We start from the raw sequence: 26,488 nt of genomic DNA, 5'->3' as shown, positions 1-26,488 counted from the left end.
GTCGAAACAATGTGCTATTGAAAGGCCGGTCCTCATTTAAAATGCATATTTTGCGTTTTGTAATTGGTCAATGTGGACTAATTTTCACCTGCATTTTGTATTCATGACTTGGAGACTCAACTGCTAAAACCCCTCGACATTAGCGTTTCTATCTGATTTGCCGCACTTACCTGTCCCTTATACTTACATGCATTGATGAAAATAGTTTATCACAGATGGCGTTGAGGGAAAGTTAACCGAATGCATATTAAATATACCTGTTGAGTAAATACGAATAGCTCCTGTGCATATAAAACACGATACTTGTCTCTTGTAAGTGCTTAGGCATCCTCCCGTTAGTACAGCGGCAAGTTTACGGATTTACAACGCTAAAATCAGGGGTTCGATTCCCCTCGGTGGGCTCCGCATATAGCCCATGTGATTTTGCTAAAAGAAAACATAACATAATTGCTTAGGCGTTGCGTACCATAGCGTCTACCCAATTAATAAGTTTAACTTTATTAATATTACTACTTTATCTCCCAGCGTCACCGCGATATGTCTGAGGAGCTATAATGGTAGTAACCGGGTTTTAATATCCCAGTTACAAAGTTAAACTTCTTTTTCCGTTACTATTCCTCAAAGTGAAAACTGCAAATATGCTCGAAAAGAATAGCCGCTAGCGTGTCGGGTTGTGGATCTAAGTTTGAGACAAGAAACCGCTGAACACCCTCTGCGATGTCAGCTTTGTAATAGTTAAAAAGGTAACAGCGAATCTCGTTATTTTTTATAAAGAGCTGACAAAATTTTCGTTACGACCGGTATTACTGCCTGCATTCCCTTTCATCAGAAATTCAAAACTAAGGACGGCTACATTAGAATCCTAGGGGTAGGTTCTTAAACTTATTGTTTAACCCATATGCGCGGAAGATACTGCATCGGTTGAAGATTTGAGTTCGAAAATCGAGGCATTTCGTTCGTGACAGCTTTAGCTTTTAGACGATTAAAAATAACACAGAAACGTAAATGAAATTTTATCGTGATTTTTACGTGAACATTTATTAACCTTTTAAATGGGACTCCAGTTCCAAGAGTTAACAAATATCAATACTTTTATTATTTATAAACCTTTTTGCTCTCAGCAGCCATGTATGACTATTCGTAATTAAGTTTTACCCAGTTTTCTATAAGCACAATAATATGTTAAGCTTACGTACACAGTTTTTCGTGTTAAAGCGTTGTTGAGTTTGTGTTCACTAATAGTTCGCTGACAACAAAAAATCAGGATTATTTGTAAATGTGTAGAGCTGATCTTTTTAAAGTACATCTAATTGTACGTAGTTGTACAAGCAAAAATAAACTTTGAAATACATTTCTATAGTATTGTTCTTTGTCGATTATATATGCAGATTTTATTTCTTTATGAATATTCACTATAGTGATCCATCTCATAATAACTCGGAGGTAGAATGCAGTGTTTCCCTAACAACGGCAATTTTGTATAAGAAAAACCTTGACAACCACATTTATTAGAAATAAATGCATTCTTTGTCACGGTGGATTCAGAACTCTGATGCAACCATGCGTGAGTTGATTTGAAAGAAAACAAAACATCCAGTAAAGGATCTTTAGGCTTTAACACTCCTACGAAAAGACGTTTCTAGTCCTGATTTCTTCAAGCCCGTTCCCCTGGCTGTGGTTTCGCTAGATAGTAGATAGGGACAGTGGGAATCTCGTTAATCCATTCATTAATGGATTTAAATGGCAATTTCATTTAAATACAAAATTATTAGCCTAATATTAATAACCTTTCAAGTTGCTCTGGGGCCTATTAGGCCCCACTTTTTGTAGGAGTGTTAAATTAACCTATCTTGAGTTTTCGAATTAAAATATCTCGAAAGAAACCAAAAATATCAATGTTTTTTGGAAGGTTTTTATCAGAAGACTGGAAAACGAACTATTCAAAATTTGGGAAAATATTGTGTTAGAGAAAGTGATAAAAACAGTCGCTCCAGCTGATAAATTGCTGTTTCAAAAATATAGACAATAAATAAAAGGAAACCATTCATTTGCATATTACCGATAGTGTCATCTGACTTTTATATAGGTACAAAAGCAATAAAGTAATAAATAGAAAAATAGAAAAAATACTCGTAATCCGAGGGTCGCAGGTTCGTATCCCCGTCACACCAAACATGCTCGCCCTTTCAGCCATGGGAGCATTATAATGTTACAGTAAATCCCACTATTCGTGGGTAAAAGATTAGTCCAAGAGTTGGCAGTGGGTGATGATGACTAGCTGCCTTCCCTGTAGTCTTACACTGCTAAATTAGGGACGGGTAGCACAAATAGCCCTTGTGTAGCTTTGCGCGAAATTCAAAAACCAAACCAAAAAAGAAAAAATACATATATTTTAGATATAAGTAACGATTCCACTAGCATATACCGTGGATTATGACTGTTTACATTTACATTTTCTCAGAATAAGAAGTTGACATGAAAAACTGTTTTTCCTATTTATGCAATTGAGTCATAAGACACATGTGACAAATGACCTCTTTCTGGGTAAGATTTTTTACAAGATAACACTTTTGACATGTACGTTGCAACCAACCGTAAAGTACACGAATATTCACGTGTTTCTAGTGCAAGTTTATTTTTACAGATCTAGCCAGCCTCTGGAGCACGTGAGCCACATAAGTTATTTGGAGTGACTGGTCCGGTGACAAGAAGATGTAGGGATGTTATGCAGTGAAAAATTAGAACGAATTGGCCGATAGAATTATCCCTTTGCTGGGATTTTTTTACATTTCAACGGAAAAAGCAATTTCACCAAAATCTTTGCTTAATGCACAATACGTTTTTTAATAGTTTTGCAATTCTTCATGAATTTAACTTTAAAAGTTGCGAAGTAACGTATGCATCCACATACACATATACACAATAAATCGAGATATTTTCAAATGCAAAAAAAGTGCTACAATTGTTTTTCTAGGGAAGTTTCTACAAGCCCTGTTTACACGGACTATAATGTTCTGCATCTTTAACATATTGTACGCTGTTTATGTTTGAAACCAGATAATAAAAATGTTTAATATCTGGCTAATTACAAATCTGTTGCGCGATTTTTGCTTCATAATTTTACTAAAAACGATAGAACACGTTATGTTTGTATGCTCAAAATGTTATATTTTATTCTAAAGTATTTTCATCAATGATATTAATACGGTAATATATTTATGTAATTATATTCATTTATTTTTTGTTATGAATGTAATTACTTTTAATGATATTTATACTTAAAATCTTATCACAATAAGTTATCAAGATTTACAAATGGTTTATGTACTAAATATAAAATGTGACTGCCTCAAATATCTTGGATTAGTAGGACAAATACTAAAACACTCATAATGGTGCGTTCACGTATCTCTTAAAAACAAAGAAAGCTTATTATAATAAAGGAACCACACCAAGCATATAGTGAAATACGTTTTACAAGCGGATATTATTTTTGATCAAAATCTGTTTTTATTGTTCCCTCCTCAACTCACAACGCTTGAAATCGGGTTTCGATACCTATGGTGTGCAGAGCACAGATAGCTTATTGAGTAGCTTTATGTTTAATTCTAAAAAAAAAAATATGACTTTAATCTCAGCACAAAATATGAACTATCCGACTTAGACGCTATCATGTTCACATTGCAATGTTAAAATATCGTTTCTGTTTAAAATCAGCTATAGGAAATATGTACTTTGTCAGTTCATTACTATATATATGTAGATGTGTGAACCCTGTCTGAAATCTTTGATAATTAGGTCAATATACAATGTCAATAACAATAAATAAAATTTATCCACTTAACTGGGATGATATAGTAGGATTTGAAATTTTCCGTCTTAAAGACAAATGTGCACATGGACTGAAGGATCAGAAGAAATAACAGGATTGACTGTCACTTTGATAATACTCCCACAGCTGAAAGCGTGGAATATGTTAAACGACGTCAAGTTTCAAGCCTCAGACACTTCTATTCGCAACCTGACACACTAGCCATTAGGTCACTAATGTAACAGCAATAAGAATTAATATTTTTCTTTACTTAGTAATGTACATTCACTTTATCGTCATAAATTTTATTATTTTTCGTTCAGAAAAAATAACATGTTTTATTTTATTTCGTTTCTACTTTGTTAAGAGCACTTGCAGTTGTTTACAAATGTATTCCTGTTTCAGATGAAGAGGTTCCGTGTTCTTATATCTACTTCTAAGTTCCTTGAAGTTAAATTTTATTTCATATGCAAGACTTTCGAATATAGACTAGATGTGATAAAATGTATAACCCCTTGACTGTGAGTTATCTGCTTTTGCTAGTACCTCTCCTGTTAGAAATATGTTACCAGTTTCATTCTGTTAAATTAATGGGGAAAAAGGTATTAGAAATGAAAATAGGTGCTGTTTTCTCTTTATATGTACAACTATGAATATGTTGTATGTATGTATCTAGAGAATACTGTTAGTATTACTTGTGTACTTGAAACTAAGAATCGTGCTACATCTTAGCAACTGCATAGTTGTCATGTGTAGGAAAGTATACGTTTTGTTAAAATGACACAATAGTCCATAATGCATGATAAACCAGATGTGTAAAAATTATTGAGTCATTGGGGTGTGCAATTGCCTTCACGACCCGTCAAGATCTGTTATTGCAGAGTAAAATTACGTCCTTCAAGGGTGGAGTGCACCAAGAAGTGGGTTTGCAAACGGGTGTGTTTGAACAGACTTTAGGTTCCACTAATATTTGCTGCACTTGTAAATGATTAAATCTGTTATCAGTTGTCACACGCTCCAGAAAAAGAGAGAAAAATTGCCTGAAATTGAACTTATTTCTGAAATGGTTTTCAGTGTTTCTATAATGTTAAAAATACTTTAAAATATTTACTAAATTTTTATGTTGCCAAACTTGCTATATCTAATTGATCAAAATTTGTAAATAATGTCTGATGTTCTGGTTTTTCATTTTGGGTTTCTAGGAAAAAAATTAACTTACAGATTTATTAAAATGTATAAATGATTTACTGGTGAGATTCAAATAGCTACACTGCTGTAAACTCAGTTGCCAAGGAGATTGTAAATCTAACAGACAAATTCGTTGAATTTTTCAATTTTTCCAAATATCAAGCAGATTATATCTTAAAATAATCAAGGTTAGGCGTGGCCGAGTAATTGGTGAAATTGGACTGTGAATCCAAAAATTTATAATCTGCGACCCATTGATGCAAAAATCTCGCTTTATGTAGCTTTGCGCGCAAAACTCTGAAACAGACTAATTACTAATCAGGATTCCGACTGCCCTTACAATTAGCCCTGTCTACTCTGATTACGTGGGTTTGAAGTTTACATGGGAATAGAAATAATATTGAATGGTATTTGTTGACCTTAATATTGAATCTAAACTGCAGGTATCAATAAATTATTTATTAAGTTATATGTCAGGCATTTCTAAATATCTTAGGCTACGTAAGGAACGTATTTAATCATCGTTTGAGAGTTTGACTAACTTTTTGAGAAGTGATTAATACATTTTTATAACATTTTCTTAAAACGCTTGTACAGGTTATTATTTCGCTCCAGAATACGTATTTCATCAACACAAATATTACTGCTCATAGAGGTAGTAATTACATTGAGTAATCAGAGTGTTTTTCGTTATAAACAACTAAAAATAAAATACAAAATTGCTTCAAGAAACTGCGTGCAAAAGTAATAATGACAAGGTTACTGCATAACAATATACCATTCTTTAAAGTGTGTATGTACTTCCTGGGCAAGACTTCTCAATCGTTACGTGTTACAGCTTTATTACACTTACGTCAGGAGCTCTTGTTTCTGTCGTGCATGACAGAGGAACAAAATTATTCTTGGCGTCAAATTATCGTCATTTTCTAAACATTTTTTGTTCTTGTTCAAGTAGACCAGACATGCCGTATTTCTACTGTGAATTCGAGAGATCATGGTTCGCGACTCTTTATAAAGCTGTCCTCTGCATTTTTAGGACTGTATAGGTGCTACGGAAGTCACAGCCAAATCACACTACTCGTTTAGGAAAGTTTAGTTTAGTTTGGTTGGCGGGGTGTGGTGTCTAATACCTGCCTTTACTCTTGTGTGTCAGTTCAAAGTTAGGGACAGTTAACGCTAAGTACCCTTTTGTAGCTTTGCGTGTGAATATCCGAAGCAAACGTCATTGATCTGGAGTCCTTGTAGCAGCCGTATGTCACGACCGAAATGCTAATCACCTTCTAGTCACGACTCTGTGTGCTGTATTTCATGCTTAACCATAACCGAATCCATTCGAAAGCACCATCTGTGATGCTAATCATATCTTTTTTATTAGCACGATAGGCATAAGTGGGCGGTTCTCGTTAATGATAATTTATGCAGAACAACTATAATTTATTTTCATGGCTTTACTGTAGTTAATTACATTTTCATAATTTGATATTCTTAAGCATTAGTTTATGTATTTTCGAACTTTCTTATCCATTGCACGAATCCACATCATTGCGAAATATATAAATATATATATTGTAATGGTTTTACCACTTATTTCTATTGATTGTCAGTGTATTCTCGGATTGCGGTTTTAATGTTGATTTATAAAACGTCTGCTCGGAATTTATTAACTTACCTGGATTCTTAACGAAAAAACAACAAACAAACAAACTGGCTTAGTATGTTATTACAGTAATATTCTCTTCTTGTGACAACTGCACAGCGTAACGGGACGTTACAACCACTTATGGTTTATGACACTTATAAGTTATTGTATCCCTGTAAATGTATTCTTTATTAACATATCGCTTTCAACTAGTGCCATGAGTATTGTGTATTTTTAGATTTAATGTGTATTTCGTAATTCTCATTACTCATCAATGAAACTAGCTGCTATTTTTCTTGTTTAACAATTTAAAATTAAGGATAGTCAGCGCAAGTTTATCTTGTTTACATATGCTGGAATATTAGAGACAAACTAACTGGTGGTTGGCTCAACAAGTGCTAAAGGTATTCAGGGGTGTGCTTTAGGATTTCCATGACTAGCGTAGAAAATAACCTGCAAAATAGTCGCAGGAAAATGTGGCAAACGGAAAGTGTTTAGTATATTATTTTGAAACAGATCCATCATTTAAAGTGAACCTTGTGTATACTGAACCGAAACTACAAAACATTTACTTGCCTAAACAAAACTGTTTTGTTTGTTTCTTACAACTTTTTATCCCATTTCTTGATTGTTAATTCTGTATGCAGGTCATTGATATTAAATAATCAGTTTTCAGTATTTTTTTATAAATATTTTTATTATTTTATATATAATATTAAACTTATCAATTTGAGAGGTAAGGTTAAAAGTTATAGCTGTGGTTACTATAATTTCAGGTGTTTTATGATGTACATGTTATTGTTTATTTACCATCATCTAGGGTCGGTGTAACAGAGAGAAACCACCCTGCAAATATTTCCACCCTCCGCAACATTTAAAGGATCAGCTTTTGATAAACGGAAGGAACCATCTTGCCCTGAAGAATGCCCTGTTACAGCAGATGCCCCTCCAACAAGTTCTGCCCGGCCAGATTCCAACTGTGGTAAGTTCTTATCTCCCAACGTTTTTACATACGTTTGGTTTTCTATTTCGGCTCTTTAAACTGGCATCTGAACTTCATTATCAAGAATGGCACTTTGTAGATAACGACTAATATATGCAAATTAATTTTTTTTTTATGCGGGGAATATCATCATTTATATTCTACCCTTAGGTTTTGAGACATTTAAGGTTTTCCTGTGAAAAATCAAATATAGTACCTGTTAATATATCATCTACAGTCATGTGAAAAAGTTTGGACACCCTATGAAAGCCTGTGTATTTTTGTAACATTTTTGGATATATGGATATTTAATCTCAATTTTAACAATACTGAGAGATTATAGAAATATAACTAAACAATTAAAACTGAAGAAAAGACCTTTTAACATCTTCTGTAAATGTAATTCTACAAAAATGCATATTCTAACTGAGGAAAAAGTTAGGACACCCTACCCCCTAATAGCTAGTGTTACCCTCTTTGGCTGAAATAACTGCAGTGAGACACTTCTTGTAGCCATCTACCAGTCTCTGACATCGGTCTGAAGAACGTTTGCCCAACTCCTCAATGCAGAATTCTTTCAGCTGTGAGATGTTTGGGGGTTTCTTGCATGTACAGCCCGTTTCAAGTCACCCCACAGCATCTCAATGGGATTAAGATCAGGACTTTGACTCGGCCATTCCAGGACTCTCCATTTCTTAGTTTTCAGCCAATCCTTGGTGGATTTACTGGTATGTTTTGGGTCATTGTTGTGTTTCAGGGTCCAGTTCCGCTTCAGCTTTAATTTTTGTACAGATGGTATCAAATGATCCTCAATCACCCTGTGATACACGGTAGAAATCATGGTGGATTCTATGATTGTGAGCTGTCCAGGTCCTACTGCAGCAAAGCAGCCCCAAAATATGACACTTCCACCTCCATGATTCACAGTTAGTATGAGGTTCTTTTCCTCGAATGCTGTATTTGGTTTACGCCAAACATGTTCTCTGTTCTGGTGTCCAAATAATTTAATTTTGGACTCATCTGTCCAAAGAACATTATTCCAGAAGCCCTGGTTTTTGTCTACATTCTCTCTGGCAAACTTCAGTCTGGCCTTAATGTTTCTCTTAGAGAGCAAAGGTTTCCTCCTTGCACACCTCCCATGCAAGTTAAACTTGTGCAGTCTCTTTCTGATTGTAGAGACATGCACTTTTATATCAACAGTAGCCAGAGCCTGCTGTAGGTCCCGTGATGACATGTTAGGGTGTTTGGAGACCTCTTTTAGCATCTTGTGGTCTGCTCTCGGGGTGAACTTGCTTGGACGACCAGACCTGAGCATGTTGGCAGTTATTTTGAAAGCCCTCCACGTGTTGACTGTTTTCCGGACAGTGGAATGGCTGATTTCAAGATTTTTTGGGATCTTTTTAAATCCCTTACCAGACTCATAAGCTGCTACAATGTTTTTTCTGAAGGTCTCAGACAGCTCTTTTGCTCTAACCATGGTGCTCACTCTCACTTCAACAGTCAGGAGCACACCAAACTAAATGTCTGAGGTTTAAATCAGGCTAGCCTCACTCAAAATGCTGAGTAACGATCTAATCATGTGCACCTGGTGTGATACACCTGTGTGTGAGTTGAGGCACTTTAAGTGAAATAAATGTGGGGGTGTCCTAACTTTTTCCTCAGTTAGAATATGCATTTTTGTAGAATCACATTTACAGAAGATCTTGAAAAGTCTTTTCTTCAGTTTTAATTGTTTAGTTATATTCCTATAATCTCTCAGTATTGTTAAAATTGAGATTAAATATCTATATATCCAAAAATGTTACAAAAATACACAGGCTTTCATAGGGTGTTCTAACTTTTCTCATGACTGTATAGTATACATTAATTTATCAAAAATTCTTCACAAATCTTTTCATCTTCGTGAACAAGTTTAGTCGAAACGTACAATGAGGTTCCTGAAATTTTTAAATTCAGGGACTATAAATCTGAAATAAGTCGCCTCTTAAATCCTATCGACAAACGAAGAAATAATTCGAGGGTTGTAGTTTGTTGTTAAAAAGATATTCACATTAATCAAAAAAGAAAAAATATGGAATTCAAGTTTTAACTAACGTTAATTAATAAAAAACTTACTTTTGTCAATTTTTTTCTCAATAATCTAGTGCAGTTGACGTTTTGAATTTAAAAACCAAGTGGAAAGTAATGTGTGTGATCTTCAAATGTATATGCGGCCCGGCATGGCCCAGCGTGTTAAGGCGTTCGACTCGTAATCCGAGGGTCGCGGGTTCGAATCCCGGCCGCACCAAAGATGCTATTTCAACCGTGGGGCGTTATAATGTGACGGTCAATCCCACTATTCGTTCGTAAAAGAGTAGCCCAAGAGTTGGCGGTGGGTGGTGATGACTAGCTGTCTTCCCTCTAGTCTTACACTGCTAAATTAGGGACGGCTAGCGCAGATAGCCGTCGAGTAGCTTTGCGCGAAATTCAAAAAAACAAACAAACTAAAATGTATGTATAAAGAAGGAAATTTATATAATATATATATATATATAGACACACATATGTAAACAAAGCTTTATCTAACTGTGACACGATCACTAAATGATACATGTATATTCTTAAAGGAGTTTTGATCTGTAAAATTGGTCATTCCATTTCTTTTGGGCACTTTGTTTTTTTTGTAAAAGTTTCTGGAGTATGGTTACAATCATATGTTTTGTTATTTGTCACTGAAGTCATTTTTAAACTAAAACATTAACGTAAATTGAACTCAAACGTTATGGGGACTCAAAGCCAGAAAATGTAAATTCTTCAGAAGTTCAAATGCATGTTTCTCTCAATAACGACACAAGCTATAAATGTGAATTTTTATAGTTTTACCATTCAATTAGTAACGTCTAGCGCAGATAGCACTGGTGTAGCTTTGCGCAAATTTCGGAAAAACAAATCGTATTTTCATTTGAGAAATGATCTAACTTTGGGATCTGAGAATGTTATTTACAATGAGTTTCATAAATTTCGTACAGTGTAAGATATACGTATGGAGTGAGATCGGGGCATATGAATGACTCCAACAGCTTCTTTCTTAGCTAAGTAATTTCTGCAGAGGTTGGATGAGTCTTTGGAGTCATTATGTTCTAAGTAGTAAAATCCTTTACCAATAATACGCAAACTACTGAGTATACCATGACGGATAACTATCCGAGAGTACTTGCGCTCGTCCATTTTTCCATCTATTTTGCAAATACCTCTTGTCGCCTCAGCAGAAAATAAATATACCAAACCATCACATTGCCTCCAGCATTCTTCATGGTAGGTGTTAGGCATTGAAGAAAATATCTTTCACTTTTCTTCCACCAGATGCACAACCTACGGTTTGAGCAAAATATTTCAAACGTGGACTTCAGTCATCAGGAATCTAGTTTTTGTACTTTTTAATAAATTTCAATCTCTTGACAATATTTGGCGATGGAATTAAAGGATGTTTAACCGATACACAACAAAATATTCCATTATTGTTGAGCCTTCTAGATACCATATATCTGGACACTTTACTGTCATTTGATCGTTTATCTCGTGCTTGAGATCAGTGAGTCTTCCTTCTGTCCCGAAAGTTACGTAAATAGAGATACTCAACATTACTATCATTGAGTTTAGATGTTCTACCTCTTCTTTTCTTATTTTCAAATTTACCTGTCTCAGTATCACGATCCAGGGTGTACTGGACAGTGTTTGAGGAGCATTTAAAGTCTGCAGCAGTTTGTCGGTGAGTCCAGCTAGTATCACATGAAGCTTTTATGCGAAATCTTTGCTCTACCTACAATTATCTACACTTTTTTGGACAGTGGCATAAAAACAATACTTAATATATAGAGTTAAACATTGTTTTTATGAAGATTTATTTGAGCAGTGCTATTACATTGATTTCTTCTAACATAGAGCAGTGCCATATGCTAGCTTTCTACTATGTTCTTTCTATGTAGTTAAGACACAGCATGGGGTACACTGAGATTTATTTCAGACCCTAAATATGATGTTTATATTCATTCAAGCAGAATCTTTATCGCATGTTCTTGGTACAAGTATATGTAAATTCTAAAAACTGATAGGTATTCTCATACTGGGCTTAAACTGTCAACAAGTATCAGTGAAGCATTGCTGTAGTGTTGGAATTTACATTCTGTAATGGCATGGAAGAATTAGTCCCATAAAATGGAAAGAATGAAAAAATATTCTATTGTCCTAACACTTTTGCGCAGTACTGTACATATTGTCACTTTGCGATTATCCTTACTATACAAATGCAGTATTTTTCAATTTTTATTGTAGTTGAGCTCTATTGTGCCAGATGTGTATGTTTCAAGTGACATGAAAAAATAGTTATATTAATAGTTCTTGTTTTTATGGTAACAAAGAAACTTTTGACAGATCTGATGGATGAACTCAGGCCTGTCATGAACTTCTTGCGATATAAATGTTTATTTTACAAGGAGTTAGTTACACTTCGTAAGAACGATTGATATATACTACTACAATAGTGTGCCGATGTAGGGTGACAGAAGGACGTCACGATACATATGTTTAGCACATCTGTTTGGTTCATGACGAATTCCGGACCACTTCAGAGCGCAATACCACTAGGATAAACTTATGGCCCTGTCAGAAAAACCTTTCCAATAATTACTCTTTATGTGACAAAAGTATTATATGTTATGAAAACAAATAACATATTAAATGATGTTTTCCATGTTTACAATAGAAGAAATAAAAACTTAAGAGTATAGCTTTAAAGAAAGCAGAGTCAATCACGATTCTTATTTGCAAATTGAAGCAGTTACCCGCGAAAGAGAGTACTCTAACTTTAAAGAGCCATTGCAAAAAAGTTGGTCAAGGCCTCTGGTGTCGTTAGTAAGGTAATAAACAGTCATTTAAAGTTGATAAAGGTCCTCAATCCCCCCCCAAAAAAAATCACAAATTCTAATCACACTTTGAAATCAATGACTGTTTTTTTTTGAGGAAAATAGTCGAAGAAAATGAAACCATAGTGATTCCATTTGACCACATTCTTGTTGATTTGCACGCTCAACTCCATTAGATGTTTGTGCCTTTGGTCTGCTTAAACGTGTTGTTCCATACCAATATTTGGTCAGTGACCCATTAACATCTTCAGATTTATGGACCCCTTTCTCCACAAGCTCTCTTTTTTTGTAATGACATTTTTTTCATTAAAACAACTTTCACAAAATATTACGATTTTTAAAATACTACAGTCTCCTTAAACATAGCTCTTGTTGCTCTTTTATCCTGAGTGCTCTTAAGCAACTGTATGTCCTTCGGTTGACCCAACCCTTTGTGGGGTATTCTTTCTCAAAATGGAAACCAATAAGTAAGCACACAGTATTAGGATAATGTGAAAATATAAAATCTGGTTAAAAGAGAGAGAGAGAGAGTAAAATCAACATAAACAGCACAAGAAAGACTCAAACAAAAGATCTCTATATTATACCGACAAAACTTGTTGGGCTTTACTAAACTTTCGAGTAACCTTTTTACTATAATATGACATCCCTAGATGCTGAAGCTAAAAGAAAAGCAAGAGACTTATTCACTCCCTAAATACAAAACGTATTGGCCATGTTACGCTGTTATGTCAAATAGATACTAGTACGATTTACCATAATCATAAATTACATAACACATTCATTATTACAGTTTGTCATATTCAAAGAACGATAACATCACATTTTGTACTAACTATACAAACCTAGTTTGTTGCATGAGATTGCACACAACTGTAGTTCTCCAAGAATATCCTTTATTGACTAGCCATTATGGTACATAAACAGTCCAGACCACTTTTTTCCATAAACTGTATTAAGTTAACGTATTTCACCTCACAAGCTTTTATGCTTCTGTGTGGCTGACACACTTTCTGTTCTCAAAAGAAACTCTCTTATCTTCCTGAAGTGTGGGGATGCATACGCACACCCTGATAAATACAGTGCCCTCAGGATCAGCAACAGAATGCGACAATTTGACAGAATATACGTCATCGTAGTATTCTGAATCAGCCTCGCCTCGCTGATTGGAACTGGATGAACCACCTAACAGTGTTGTGTTTTTCCTGACAGTTTCGTCCATTATGCAGATGTTATTTCTTGCTCTAGATGGGTTAACCTAACTAGCATATTATGACGCCTAGATCATTAAATTAATATATAGACACTTTATAGAAACCGCTCCAGTAAGTCTTAGGACATCCAAACTTGGTCATTGCCATCATACCCCGTTCTTGCTCCATATATACAAGTATCAGAAAAAATTTAAACATGTGAGTAAAACAAGAAACAAATTATTTATTATGTAGTAATCTGGCATGCTGTTGGGGGCATTACTAATCACTGGCTGGCTTCTGCTGGAAATAGAAGATAGACAGGAGATATTAGTGTTTAACAAAGACAGATAGTGTCCATCAAAACTATTAAGTCAGACAAAATACCCGTTCCAGTATTTAAAAACACTGTGTCTTTTAATGATGAAAAGCAAATTAACTATGGGTGTGTAATAACTTGTACAAGCCTTTGTAAAACTTAAGCATGATCCAAACTTCAAGGTAGTGGTTATAAAGAAAGTATGACCAAACAAGTATAAGCTCATTAAGTAACTACAAAACACGTGGAAAAGTAATTAAAATATTCACCTGTTTATGTCTAAATAAGTAAATGTTATTTTATAATTATACAAAAGTAAGGCCCGGCATAGCCAGGTGGGTTAAGGCGTTCGACTCGTAATCTTAGGATCGTGGGTTCGAATCCCCGTTGCACCAAACATGCTCACTTTTCCAACCATGGGGGCGTTATAATGTGATGGTCAATCCCACTATTCGTTGGTAAAAGAATGGCCCAAGAGTTGGCGGTGGGTGGTGATGACTAGCTGCCTTCCCTCTAGTCTTACACTGCTAAATTAGGGACGGCTAGCGCAGATAGCTCTTGAGTAGCTTTGCGCAAAATTTAAAACAAAGACAGATGCCACACTTTGCTCTGATAAGACTTGTTGTAGATCGTTTTCTATATGGACCTGGTGCCCCAAGTTGATCCTCTTTTTTTTGTTTTCCAATATCAATACTTAGAAAAGAATAACCCTCTTTTGTAAATTTCCGATCTTAACACATCTTTATGATCTGAGTCGAGTGTATGGATAGTTTGCATCTAAAAGGACTGTTACATACCCTTCATAAAAGTGATCAATTTTTCGATAACATTAAACTGCCTACGAAAGATCAACACTATGAAAATGTAGTTACGATGCATGACATTCTACCGTGATGTTATATCGGATGTAGCTGTTACGTGACTTTGATTTGAATTTTCAAATTTGATTTAATTTAATGTGTTCAACATACTGTATAACAGTGTTTCTAAGGTTGTGGAATTTATGAAATCAAATTCAAAGGCAACATCTATCGCATTATCACGTGAACGCATTAAATTATTCCAGCTCTCAACATTCTATTTACTTCTGTGGTTACAAATGTCATGAAACCTTTTATTTTATTTTCTGTGGGAGAGAATGCATCTGGTGAAATATGTGTTTCAACTCTAACCTTTGTTATTTTATTTTAAAAGAGCGTTTGTCACTGTCTAGCTCAAGTAACTCCCCTGAAAAGGAGTCTAACGTAGCTTTGAAAAGAAAGACAGTAATCAGCTTCTCTTTGCTCTAGGTTTTGTTAAACAGGTTAAATAAACTGTTTCATTTCCGAACCCACATAACCGTAAAGTGAAAAAACTGAGTTCTACTTCTGACTTGAAATCACCTTTAAAATGAAGATGGTTGAATATAAGATACTATTATACAATACCATTACATCAGTTCTATAAACTACTTCAAAGACAGATGTTATTTTTATTTCAAACTTCGATCTTGTGGAAGCTGTATTCTGTATGTCTGCTTATGTGATGATATCAGAGGTACTGCAGTTCAAAGTTAGTAAGTAGGCTATGTTTCCTTGTTGATACTGTAAGTGTTTATAAACAACTAATTGTATAACTTAATAACAAGATCAACATGATACTCAAACCGAGATGGTGTTTAGTAGTTTGTCAGTTATCGTTGCTTGGCTTGTTACTTAAGCCTTATTGATTACTTCCTGTCAGCAAGATTTCTTTCTCATGCTTCTTTGTCAAACAGTCATTAAAAATGTCTAACTAATCTGCGTTTTGTACCCAAGCTTCACATACTGATGTATTTTAAAATTTTCATTAATGAACGTTATTTTATATCGCATGAGATGTAGGATTATCTTAAGGATTACCTTAACGTTCTTGATTCTTGTGTTAAACTAAATGTAGTAAAATTTATGACAAATTAGAAAGAACTAACTATATGTATGGTTGTTTTTTTTTATATTTCTGTACTAGAATTATTCCAAAAATGAAATATTGGGTATTGATATTCCCTGAATTATTTGGGAAATTACAAAAAAATCTGAGTTTTATTAAGAAATAAAATTTAATTATTTATGTAACAAAGAGGAAAAAAACAAAGCCCATTTTCACTATATAGCTTGCGTTCACTCAAAGCTAAGCCTGATTCGCAGATATCAGTGATATGTCAACTCTAAAGGAACTTTGGCATAACTCTCGTTCTATCCAATGCTTTCTTACACTTTGTAACTACATGAGTTACAGGCCGCATTTATTACCTGTTATTTTCTTGGTTTGTGTCTAACAAACTCCGACATATAACCACGCCTATTAGTCAGCGTTGCGACATACAAGTACCAAAATGGTTTAATGATATTTATATTAAGGCAATATTACATGTTACTATATAACATTCGGTAAGAGTTTGAAAGCACATTTGTTTTAACTTGTTTCGAAGCTGTTAGAAAGAAAGGATTTTTATTTAATGCACAGGATAACTTTTACTCATTATTTTTTATACTTGATTATCGTAATAGTGCGTGTATATTTAAATAAGTTTAAGACATTAGGCGTGTCGTGTATGGTTACCGTTTTCAGCTGCCAGTCGATTTCTACTCGCAACCTAGCAACTAAGCACTTGATAATTGTGAACCGTTATTATTAATAGCAATATAAGGAAACGCTTGGTAAATAATTTGAACTATAAACTATGGCTTATACTTATCTTACAAGCACAGATAGCCCTCGAGTAGCTTTGTGCGAAATTTAAAAAAACAAACAAACTTATTTTACTGATACGTTGGTTCTATAGACTTAAGAGCGTACCGAAGATAAAATATTAATAAATCGCAAAAGATTTTACCATATTTGAGATCCATTCCATTTTATCAAATTTTCTTTTATTATCGAAATTAGACAATTTTGAAATTGAACTCTTCTATATCTACGCTTTCCTTTAACATGCTAAAATATTTTTATACAGAATATGTATTTTTATGAATGTTTTATAAAAGGTGAAAACATAATTAAATATAGAATGTTGATAATTACTTTAAAAGAAAAGTTTTGTCCAAGTATGATTTATCGATCATCAAAGTTTAAAATAGAGGTATGTTGTATCTTGTTTTACGTTTAAAATAGACGTATGTTGTATCTTGTTTTGTGAGTAACCTTGAAGAATAATTCACGTTTATTAAACGTAATTTGTAATTATGGCTTATTCATATAAAAAAATCTAAATCAATTACTAATTTATTTAATTACTGTTTATTACTAATATGAATTTTCTAGTTTGAATATTTTGTTTTTAGCTTACACGAAAGTGGATATAATTCGGATATCTAGAATATATATATTTAAGATAAAGCGCCTGCCATAGCTTTGTGACAAGGGTATTTGACTCATTGCCTTCAGATTAGGGGTTCGAATCCTATTACCAAACTTGCTTGCCCTTTCAGCTGTGGGGGGCTTTATAATGTGACGGTTAATTCGAATAGAGTAAACAAAGAGTGATGACTGGTGTTGACTAGTTGCCTTCCTTCTAGGCTCGGCATGGCCAGGTGGTTAAGGCACTCGACTCGTAATCCGAGGGTCGCGGGTTGGAATCCCCGTCGGACCAAACATATTCGCCCTTTCAGCCGTGGGGGCGTTATAAAGTGACGGTCAATCCCACTATTTGTTGGTAAAAGAGTAGCTCAAGAGTTGGTGGTGAGTGGTGATGACTAGCTGCCTTCCCCCTACTCTTACACTACTAACTTAGGAACGGCTAACGCAGATAGCCCTCGTGTAACTTTGCGCGAAATTCAAAAGAAACCAAACCAAGCCTTCCTTCTAGTCTTATCACTTCAAAATTAGGGACGACTAACGAAACGGTCTTAGGGTAGCTTTCCGCAAAATTCAACAAACAAAGAAACGTATAAACGAAATAAAACCGACTAGATTATTTAAAACACTTCATCAATATCATGATTTACCATATGAATTCGAATTAAATGAGCTTGTTGAACATTTTATTATTTTATGATTTAAACTTTTATCGTAACACATGAAAAGAAAAAATGTTTAAAGTAAAAATACTTTGTGGCTTTGAAAAGGTATCATTCATCGGTATACTGATATTTTTCAGAAGGTATTTTGTAGGTCCAAGCAGGAACTTAACCCTGGACTATGATGCATAGGTTCTACTTGAAACCCTAATTAGAACATCCTGTATATTTATAGAGAAAGCGATCAGTTTGGTTGGAGCGTTTTGAGACGAAGCCTAATGAGTTCTTATCTCATTAGAACAGGGTCATATTCTTTTGTTGGTCAGAATATAAAGTTCACTGATATTTACCAGTCATCCTACCAACCTAGTTAGCTTAGAAGGCTACAGTAAAAGTACAATAATTGTACAGATATGCTTATCAAAAAAACAAAATGAAGATGACCTTATATAACAGTGTTTATCAACCATAATCCAGTATCAGTCACTTCTGTGAGCTCTTCACAACAGCATTCATCTCATAGTTTGTTAAAGACATGTGTGCTATATAATTCCAACAGTGGCATGGCTTAAGCGTGGCTTAGTGGTTAGCGGCTGAGCTTCATACAGGAGGGTCCAAAGCTCGATCTGTAATATTCTGCTGACTACACTCTGAACTTTCAACTGTGGTGGCACTTCAGCCACAATAGCCAGTTCCGCTGTTCGTTAAACAGTAGCCATATTTGCGGCGGTTGTTACTGATTGGGTTACCCTTCTTCTGTACAGCAGTTTTATAAAAGAAATGACTATGAAGTGATGATACGTCGCGTAAAATGTCATTCAGGCGGAAATCTTTAAGCAGTTCGTAATAAATTATTGTATTACATTTGATTTTAACAAAGTTTCAAACGAAGTCCCGCTTTTATAGTGAATTTAGAACTTCAGACATCCACTACTGGGTGAACGCACTATAACCTGTGATTAACTCGAAATAGCCTTCTTTTTTTTTGTTTTTTATAAAATAACAAATGTTTCATCACAAGAGCAAATGACAGTTATTGATGACTAAGAGATGGTTATTTCCTGGTTCTCATTTTGCGCGGTAATGAATCGTTAGAAAATTAACCAAGTGGAAGCTATGAACATGGCATTATGGTATGACTGTGTATAAATATGCATAATTCGTTGCTTATTTGAATACACAGCTTTAAATTTCATGTCTGCTAGAATTTCTTCCATCTTGTTGAGAGCTTATTTGTTCCTCTGTTATGAGCTTTGTTTAACTTGTCACTAACGCACCCTGATTTCAACACGATATTAGTTCGTGGTATTAATGATCATCTCTTTTATGATTTGATTTTGTAAAAGAAAATAATTTCGCAAGGAAAATAGCATTCGCTCTGTTATGCTTGGTTTTTCAGTAATAATTTCTTACAAACACGTAAAAAAAGTAGAAGTCATTTGTTTTGAACTGACGATATAGAATTTTATAATGTTGAATTAATTAAGATGCGAATACACTCTATATACTCTATACATATATGACATAAGTTGAAAAACAGTTTTAAATTGGATAGTTCAATTTTTCCAGTATTTATTTGAGACGGAAACAAAAGATAATCATTATTAAGTCAACAGAGTGAAATTGAAAAATAATTTATTTCCCTGTGTGTGTGTGTTTTCTTATAGCAAAGCCACAACGGGCTATCTGCGGAGCTCACCGACGGGAATTGAACCCATGATTTTAGCGTTGTAAATTCGTAGATTTACCGCTGTACTAGCGAGGGGCAATTTATTTGCAGTTTAAACGAGTTTTATAACCAGTTTTTCTTTCTGGTTAGCTTTTAAGCTTGGAAAGGAAGCATTTGTTGTATTTTTAATACAAAGTTACGCAGTAGATACTCTATCCACCGTGGGAATATTACCTCGAATTGTAGCAGTGTAGTTTCGTAAAATTACTGTTAATCTACAGGATGACTGAAAGGAAAGTGATATATACGTGAAAGGTAATGATGCATGTAGTATTAAATGAAAGCTAATAAATTATTGGGATGAATCAATATTGCTTCCTTTATTTCATAAGAATAAGGACTTTTACTTTAGCATATTTCAGATTCATCGCATAAAACTTAGTATTTTTAAGTGTTTGAATATAATAATTTATGTCACAAGATAAAGGTTTGTGTTTTAGTTTCATCGCTAGTTATTATTTCTCCTATTTTCATGATCTAAATGTATTATAAGATCTTTACGTTTAGGAGCAAAATATTACCTATTCAATTTTATCTGTTACGTGAAAGAGTTGATGTTTCTTGTTTTTAACTTCAAGGCTGCAACAAACTCTTATATGGCTACCCTTCCTACCATGGCCACAGCTTCTTCCTTCAGTCCTTACTTTAGTCCAAATCCTATGATGGGGATGATACCTGCCGACGCCATGGCAGCACCTCTGAGTGTTATACCCACTCCTATGGTCACACCCCAAAAGGTGCCTCGTACTGATAGGTTAGAGGTAAGTGGAGCAATCAGTTTGTTTGAAAACAGTTATCTTATAATTCTCTTAACATGAAGGATAATTAAATGTGGAAGGATATCACTGTTAATTAATCTAGCTTTAAACTGTTAGAAATGTGATAATATATTTCACATAGTGCCAACAGTACCAAACAATCCAAAGTTACAGTAATACCTTCAATTTTATCAGAATTTTAGAACATACGAAGCTCACAAAGAATTTGACTGCGTTTTTATGTTATAAAAATCTAATATTTTTTATGTGATAAGACTCTAATATTTTTATGCTATAAAAATCTAACATTTTTACAATTATTTGCAAGCTCGGTGTAAATGTTGTGTAATGATAAAGTTTATTTTTCCCACAGTAATTAACCAGTGTGTTTAAATCTCTTTTGCGATATTTTTTATAGTTAGACAATTGACACGTATTATGATATAAATAAAATTACTTATTTCGTTACAGAAGCAATAACTTCCCTGTTTATAAAAAAAACAAAAAACGTGAAGTACTGAAACTTTCAGTAATAAAAACGTTTCTCTTAATAATAAAGGTTATTGTATCACAAAAATAACGTCCTGAGGGAAACGTTGAAGGTTGTGGCACAGTTGTTTCAGAATGATGTATTAATCTCTGTGAACAAGTAGTGATATAGACTGTCAGCTGGAAGGAAGTGTACAGTAAAGTTGATTTACGTACATGCGACAACAGACGTGTTTGGGAAGTGCATTTTACTAGACATTCGATTTGCATACGTGGAGGAGAACACAAACTGAAGAGCAGTTAAATGTTACTTTCTTATATCCTGTATACATTTTATGCTCGTATTAGAGTAAATCTAAAGCTTAAGTTTGCTATTGTTTTTCGTAACTCCTACACTATTTGTCAAGCGTATTAAATAGCAGAGCATAATGTTTAACACGTTAAAACTGATAATTTAAAATTAATCCCCGTTGATTTGAATATTTATATGTGTGTATGTGTATATATATGTCGTATATATATATTTAAGTAGTACAATTAGACCAGTATCTCTTTTAGGCTGTGAGTTTGGTATCTCTGTGAAGTTTAACACATTTTAAGATCGTGAATTTTCTCCGCCATATTAAGATAATAATAACCTTCTTAAAAGAATTATTAGTTGTATAGAATGTACAGAAAACTAAGAAATTTTATTTGCTGAAGTTTAAAAGTATTTACTTCTTTTATAATACCACTTAAAATTACTTTTTTTTACCAATAATTGGAGACTTTAATTTTCGTGTGTGTTTGGTATAATGTGGTGCAAAGTATATATAGGTTGATTCGTAGGTTGTGTGATTTTCACTTTACATGTTTTCCTTCGGTTGGTAGGTGGCATTTACAATGAAAGTTTTCACAAATTAGCGCCATCTTTTGTGATATTTTGTAAAAGAATTCCGAGAATGGGACTTAATCCTAAATAAAGGGAGATCGGTGTCCATGGCACTAAAATTGCATAGTATTTAAAATTATGTAAAATCATAAACAACTCTATAACTGAAATACTTTTGGAATGTAAGCCTTCCATCTTGAAGGCAAATTTAGGAATGAATGTTGTTTTCCTTAGAAATGGGAATAGAAATTAATTTTATTATTTAAACAATATTTAATTAACACTGAAGTATAACAATACTTAAACTTACACACAAATTAGAGTTCATTGTTAAAGCGCAAAGTTTATAGACGTAATATATAGGAATCTAAAGTCTGAATTATTAATTTGATATTTCATTGAGTTTCTTTATTTTCGTATGTTCATTTCTATTTTGCACCTCTATGTTCTTGCACCGCTTTTCTCAACTTTTTCTCTCTTTTTTTTTTTTTCCTCTCTTCTTACTGCACTTAGCTGTCGTGGCTGTTCGCTGGCTTTGTTAATACGGTTTCTCCTGCATTGCCTCTCCTTTGCTTATAGGTTTGCCGAGAATTTCAACGCGGCAGCTGTAAACGGATTGAAACTGAGTGCCGTTTCGCTCATCCTCCTGAGCATGTGACTGTGGACGGTACAGAAGGCATGGTGACGGTCTGTATGGATTTCATAAAGGGAAGGTGCACGCGGGATCCATGCCGCTATTTTCACCCGCCGCTTCACTTGCAGTCACAGCTAAAGGCTGCCCAAAGCAGAGCTAACACCGCCGTTATGGTAGGCCAATATTTCACTGCCTTCCTTTTCCCGACAGCTCTATTTTCCTCCTTTTTATTTATTTTTATCTTTTCACTTTTTTGCACGTGCTTTCTTAATGTGCTGACACTAATGCTGTTAAAGCTTTTGAAAACAACACATCCAAGATTATAATTTACTATCTTTCATAATTTTTAATTAAATTATAGTTATGATCTTATTACAACTATATCCACCACACTAGGATTCTCAACTATATGTATGAGTACTTCTAAAGAGCATATAGATATGCTGAAATGTGTAATTAAAAATAAAATTCAACAATGCTATCCTTCCACTGTTTACTGTAGTTACGTACATAATTATTATGAGGTGAAATGTTCACGTGAGTATATTATAAATGTATTCTTATTATTTTAGTTCTTTACTTTGATTTATATACTATTATGAATCAAGGTTGTAAACACATTATATACTAGGTTCAAAGTTTTCAGTTCCCAACAAGTTGCCTAACCATATTGTACCTTTGTACCTTGTATAAAATGCGATACAAAATGGTAACAAGTACTCTGCATTGTGTTTAACTGTATACAGTGTGTGTGAGATTATTGACTTCGAGTTACAACACTGGTGTACTTTTATATTCTGTATATAAACATTTTGAATCAAAGTTCAAATAACGTGAACTAACTCCTTTGTATGCTAAATATATACACATTCTATGGTCTTAACCATATCATTTGTGTATCAAATACAATATCAAAAGGAGAAAATTAACTTCTATTAATGGACACCATAGTTTTGAAAAGTAATTTAAACTCTATTTTAACGCAAAATTTCACATGGGACTATTAGCGCTTAGTCTGTCGTGGGGAATCGAACTCACGTTTTAAACGTTGTAAATCAGTATCGCTGATCTACAGTGGGACTTAAAAAACGTATTATATATAAACCGAGTATGGATAGCCTAATCAGAAGTCCCATGAACATTTTATAGCTTCTGTTTATCTGTTTAAAAGGTTGAACCAAAGTTTCAAACATTTGGTCTATATGTTTTGTGTGTCATACAAAAAGCTCCAACACAAGCATTTCTATGTCTGAATACCATAATTTGGAAACAAGTTCCTAATACGTCTCTGGAAAAAATATTCTACTCATGGGTGCTCAAAACGACTGAATAAAATCGAAACACTCATATATAAAAGAAAATTACACATGAGCAACACCACTTTACGTCAAGTCAGAGGGTGATTCTGCGCCATAGTTCCCGCAACATCGGATATTATCATTCTATATATTTTTGCCAGCTTATTCTATAACGAGCATTTTATTTGTTGTTTTTTATGACAATAAAATTATAGTTTGAATACCGGATGTATTTTGCTCTTCTTGTTTCAAAAACAGTTTTTCAGAATATTAACCCAACTCACAAACATATCATCACTTAGTAACAAGTAGAAGGCTAGTGAAACAAAATTGATTACTTTTCAATAAATATTTACCTGTACCTCGTGATTCTTCTTATCACAAGCAGAAAGTAAATCTGAGTATTTTTCTTGAAACTTTGACGTTCAGTTGCCTGGTAACTTCTAAACGGTTGCTCAAGCGTTATTCAAACTGTGCCATTTTTTAAAATGCTCTTTATTGTTAATGATGTCGTTAAATCGTATTAATACTGAATATTATTAAACTCTGTGTTTATTAATTATTTCATGGTGTATTAAACCTATGACGATGGTGGATGTCTTAGCTTGTATATTGTTAGAGTTTTTAACATTTCATAATTAATAATACTAATGATGTTTAACTTTATTTCTGTAGTATTTGCCTTTTAAAACTTTATGACACAAGTATTGTTAATGAAATTTTTGTCTTTATTTGTTTTAAAACCTGCCATTATCGATTGTTTTGTTGTGCATAATTTTCCGGTTTCTTTATATGATTGTAAAAATAGAACATTGTTAGAGTGTGGAAGTCTTTTCTAAGCCAGAAAGCATGATTATAATTAATTATAATTGTCATAAATATCTCAGTGTTAAGCCTTTTATATTTTTAACACGGCATTCTTTATCTAGTCTCTTAGGAATTTTCGAGAATTTGTAATAATAGTATACCAACCGCCCTGATTGAACTTTGTATTGAGCGAAGCCGCGTCGTCGGCAGATGATGTGTGTGTTTTTTTCTTATAGCAAAACCACATAGGGCTATCTGCTCAGCCCACCGAGGGGAATCGAACCCCTGATTTTAGCGTTGTAAATCCGGAGACATACCGCTGTACTAGCGGGGGGCTTTAAACTAAAGGGAAAGCAGCTAGTCATCAACACCCACCGCAAAATCTATGGCTACTCTTTTACCAACGAATACTGGGATTGACCGTCACATTATAACGCCCCCAAGGTTGAAAGGGCGAGCATGTTTGGCGCGAGGCGGGCGCGAACCCGCGACCCTTGGATTACGAGTTGCACGCCTTACGCGCTTGGCCATGCCAGGCCTCGGCAGATGATATGGAGAACATAGTGTGTTAGGAATATTATTATTCTTCAGTATTTTAATTCTTGAAATCTTTAAATGACTAGGAAAGAATACTGTGTTAAAATATAATAGGCTTAATATGAATGTCTTATGACAAGTATAATTAATTAAAAATAAAACATTCTGTAACCACAGTTTAACAAAATAAGCTTATTTAAGAGATAGAATTAATTGAAGTACATAGCGAAAGTGTCCTATTTAGGATTTTATAAAGTGTAACTATTTAGTAATGGGCTCAAATAATAAATAATACAAAAACACCACAGATGTCTAGGATTTATGTGACTTAGCTTCAAGAGTAGAGATCTCTAGCGTACAGCACAACACAGTGATGTGAAACACCATTGAGGCGAACAATAAGAAAATCAATAATCACATCTATAACAGTGTCGATGATGAAATCTGATTTTTCACTGCTTTGCCAATTTCATTTTTACGAGGTCTGTTACGCAGACTGTTTGAATTGCGCGGCTCCAGTTGGTTCCAGGGGAATCCGCTTGGTGTCGCTAGGTTCACACAGATCAGCTGATTACGACGCCATTTCCCGATTGCAGATATCTTTATTTGTGTATTAGCTACGCGGTTTTAAGTGAAGTGCGATTTTTTCGTTTGGGGGATTTCGGAATGAATGACCTGAAGGAGCAACGACTTGCTGTGAAATTTTGTGTTAAACTTGGAAAATCTGCGACTGAAACTTTTGCTATACTTAACACGGCTTACGGTGATGTTGCTATGAAGCGTACGGCATGTTTCAAGTAGCATGAACGTTTTAAGGATGGTCGACAGTCCATTGAAGATGATGAGCGTTCTGGACGTCCTTCCACGTCAACTGACGACCCACACGTCGACAAAATCAACACCCTGGTGCGGGCAAATCGACGTCTGACTGTCAGGGAGCTTGCTGAAGAGTGTGGGATATCAGTTGGATCTTGTTACGATATTTTGACCGAAAAATTGAAGATGCACCGCGTTGCTGTGAAGTTTGTGCCTCAGAACTCGTGAGTTTTTGGCCAAACACTCGATCACTGTTCTTCCCCACCCCCCTACTCACCTGACCTTGCTCCTTGAGATATTTTCTTGTTCCCCAAACTCAAAAGACCCTTGAAAGGAAGAAGATTTGAGACGATTCCCGAGATTAAGGCAAATGCGACGAAGGAGCAGGAGGACATTACAAACAAAGCGTACCAGGACTGTTTCAACAAGTGGAAGTTGGGATAAGTGTGTGCGTTGGGGAGGAGAGTACTTTGAAGGGGTCCCAGACCTATAACTTCTAAATAAAGTACATTTTGTTTTATGACGTCAGTCCGCGTATT

General features: G+C 34.4%; 1 protein-coding gene across 8 annotated transcripts in view; it reads left to right on the top strand.

Moving 5' to 3' along the window:
* The window catches only part of mbl (splicing regulator muscleblind), a 200,114-nt gene that overhangs the window by 164,490 nt on the left and 9,136 nt on the right, over positions 1-26,488 (top strand). For 5 of the 8 annotated variants that reach the window (XM_076480201.1, XM_076480202.1, XM_076480203.1 and 2 more), the window contains 3 exons: positions 7,459-7,620; positions 20,318-20,500; positions 22,437-22,664. In XM_076480201.1, coding sequence (XP_076336316.1) covers positions 7,459-7,620; positions 20,318-20,500; positions 22,437-22,664 — 573 coding nt within the window. The remainder of the gene's footprint in view (positions 1-7,458; positions 7,621-20,317; positions 20,501-22,436; positions 22,665-26,488) is intronic. The other 3 variants (XM_076480206.1, XM_076480208.1, XM_076480207.1) reach the window with 1 other exon arrangement.

This window comes from Tachypleus tridentatus, chromosome 13 (genome assembly GCF_004210375.1).
Source record: "Tachypleus tridentatus isolate NWPU-2018 chromosome 13, ASM421037v1, whole genome shotgun sequence".
NCBI lineage: Eukaryota > Metazoa > Arthropoda > Merostomata > Xiphosura > Limulidae > Tachypleus > Tachypleus tridentatus.
Note: the sequence above shows the minus strand (reverse complement) of the source record. Positions and strands in the feature narration are given on the sequence as shown.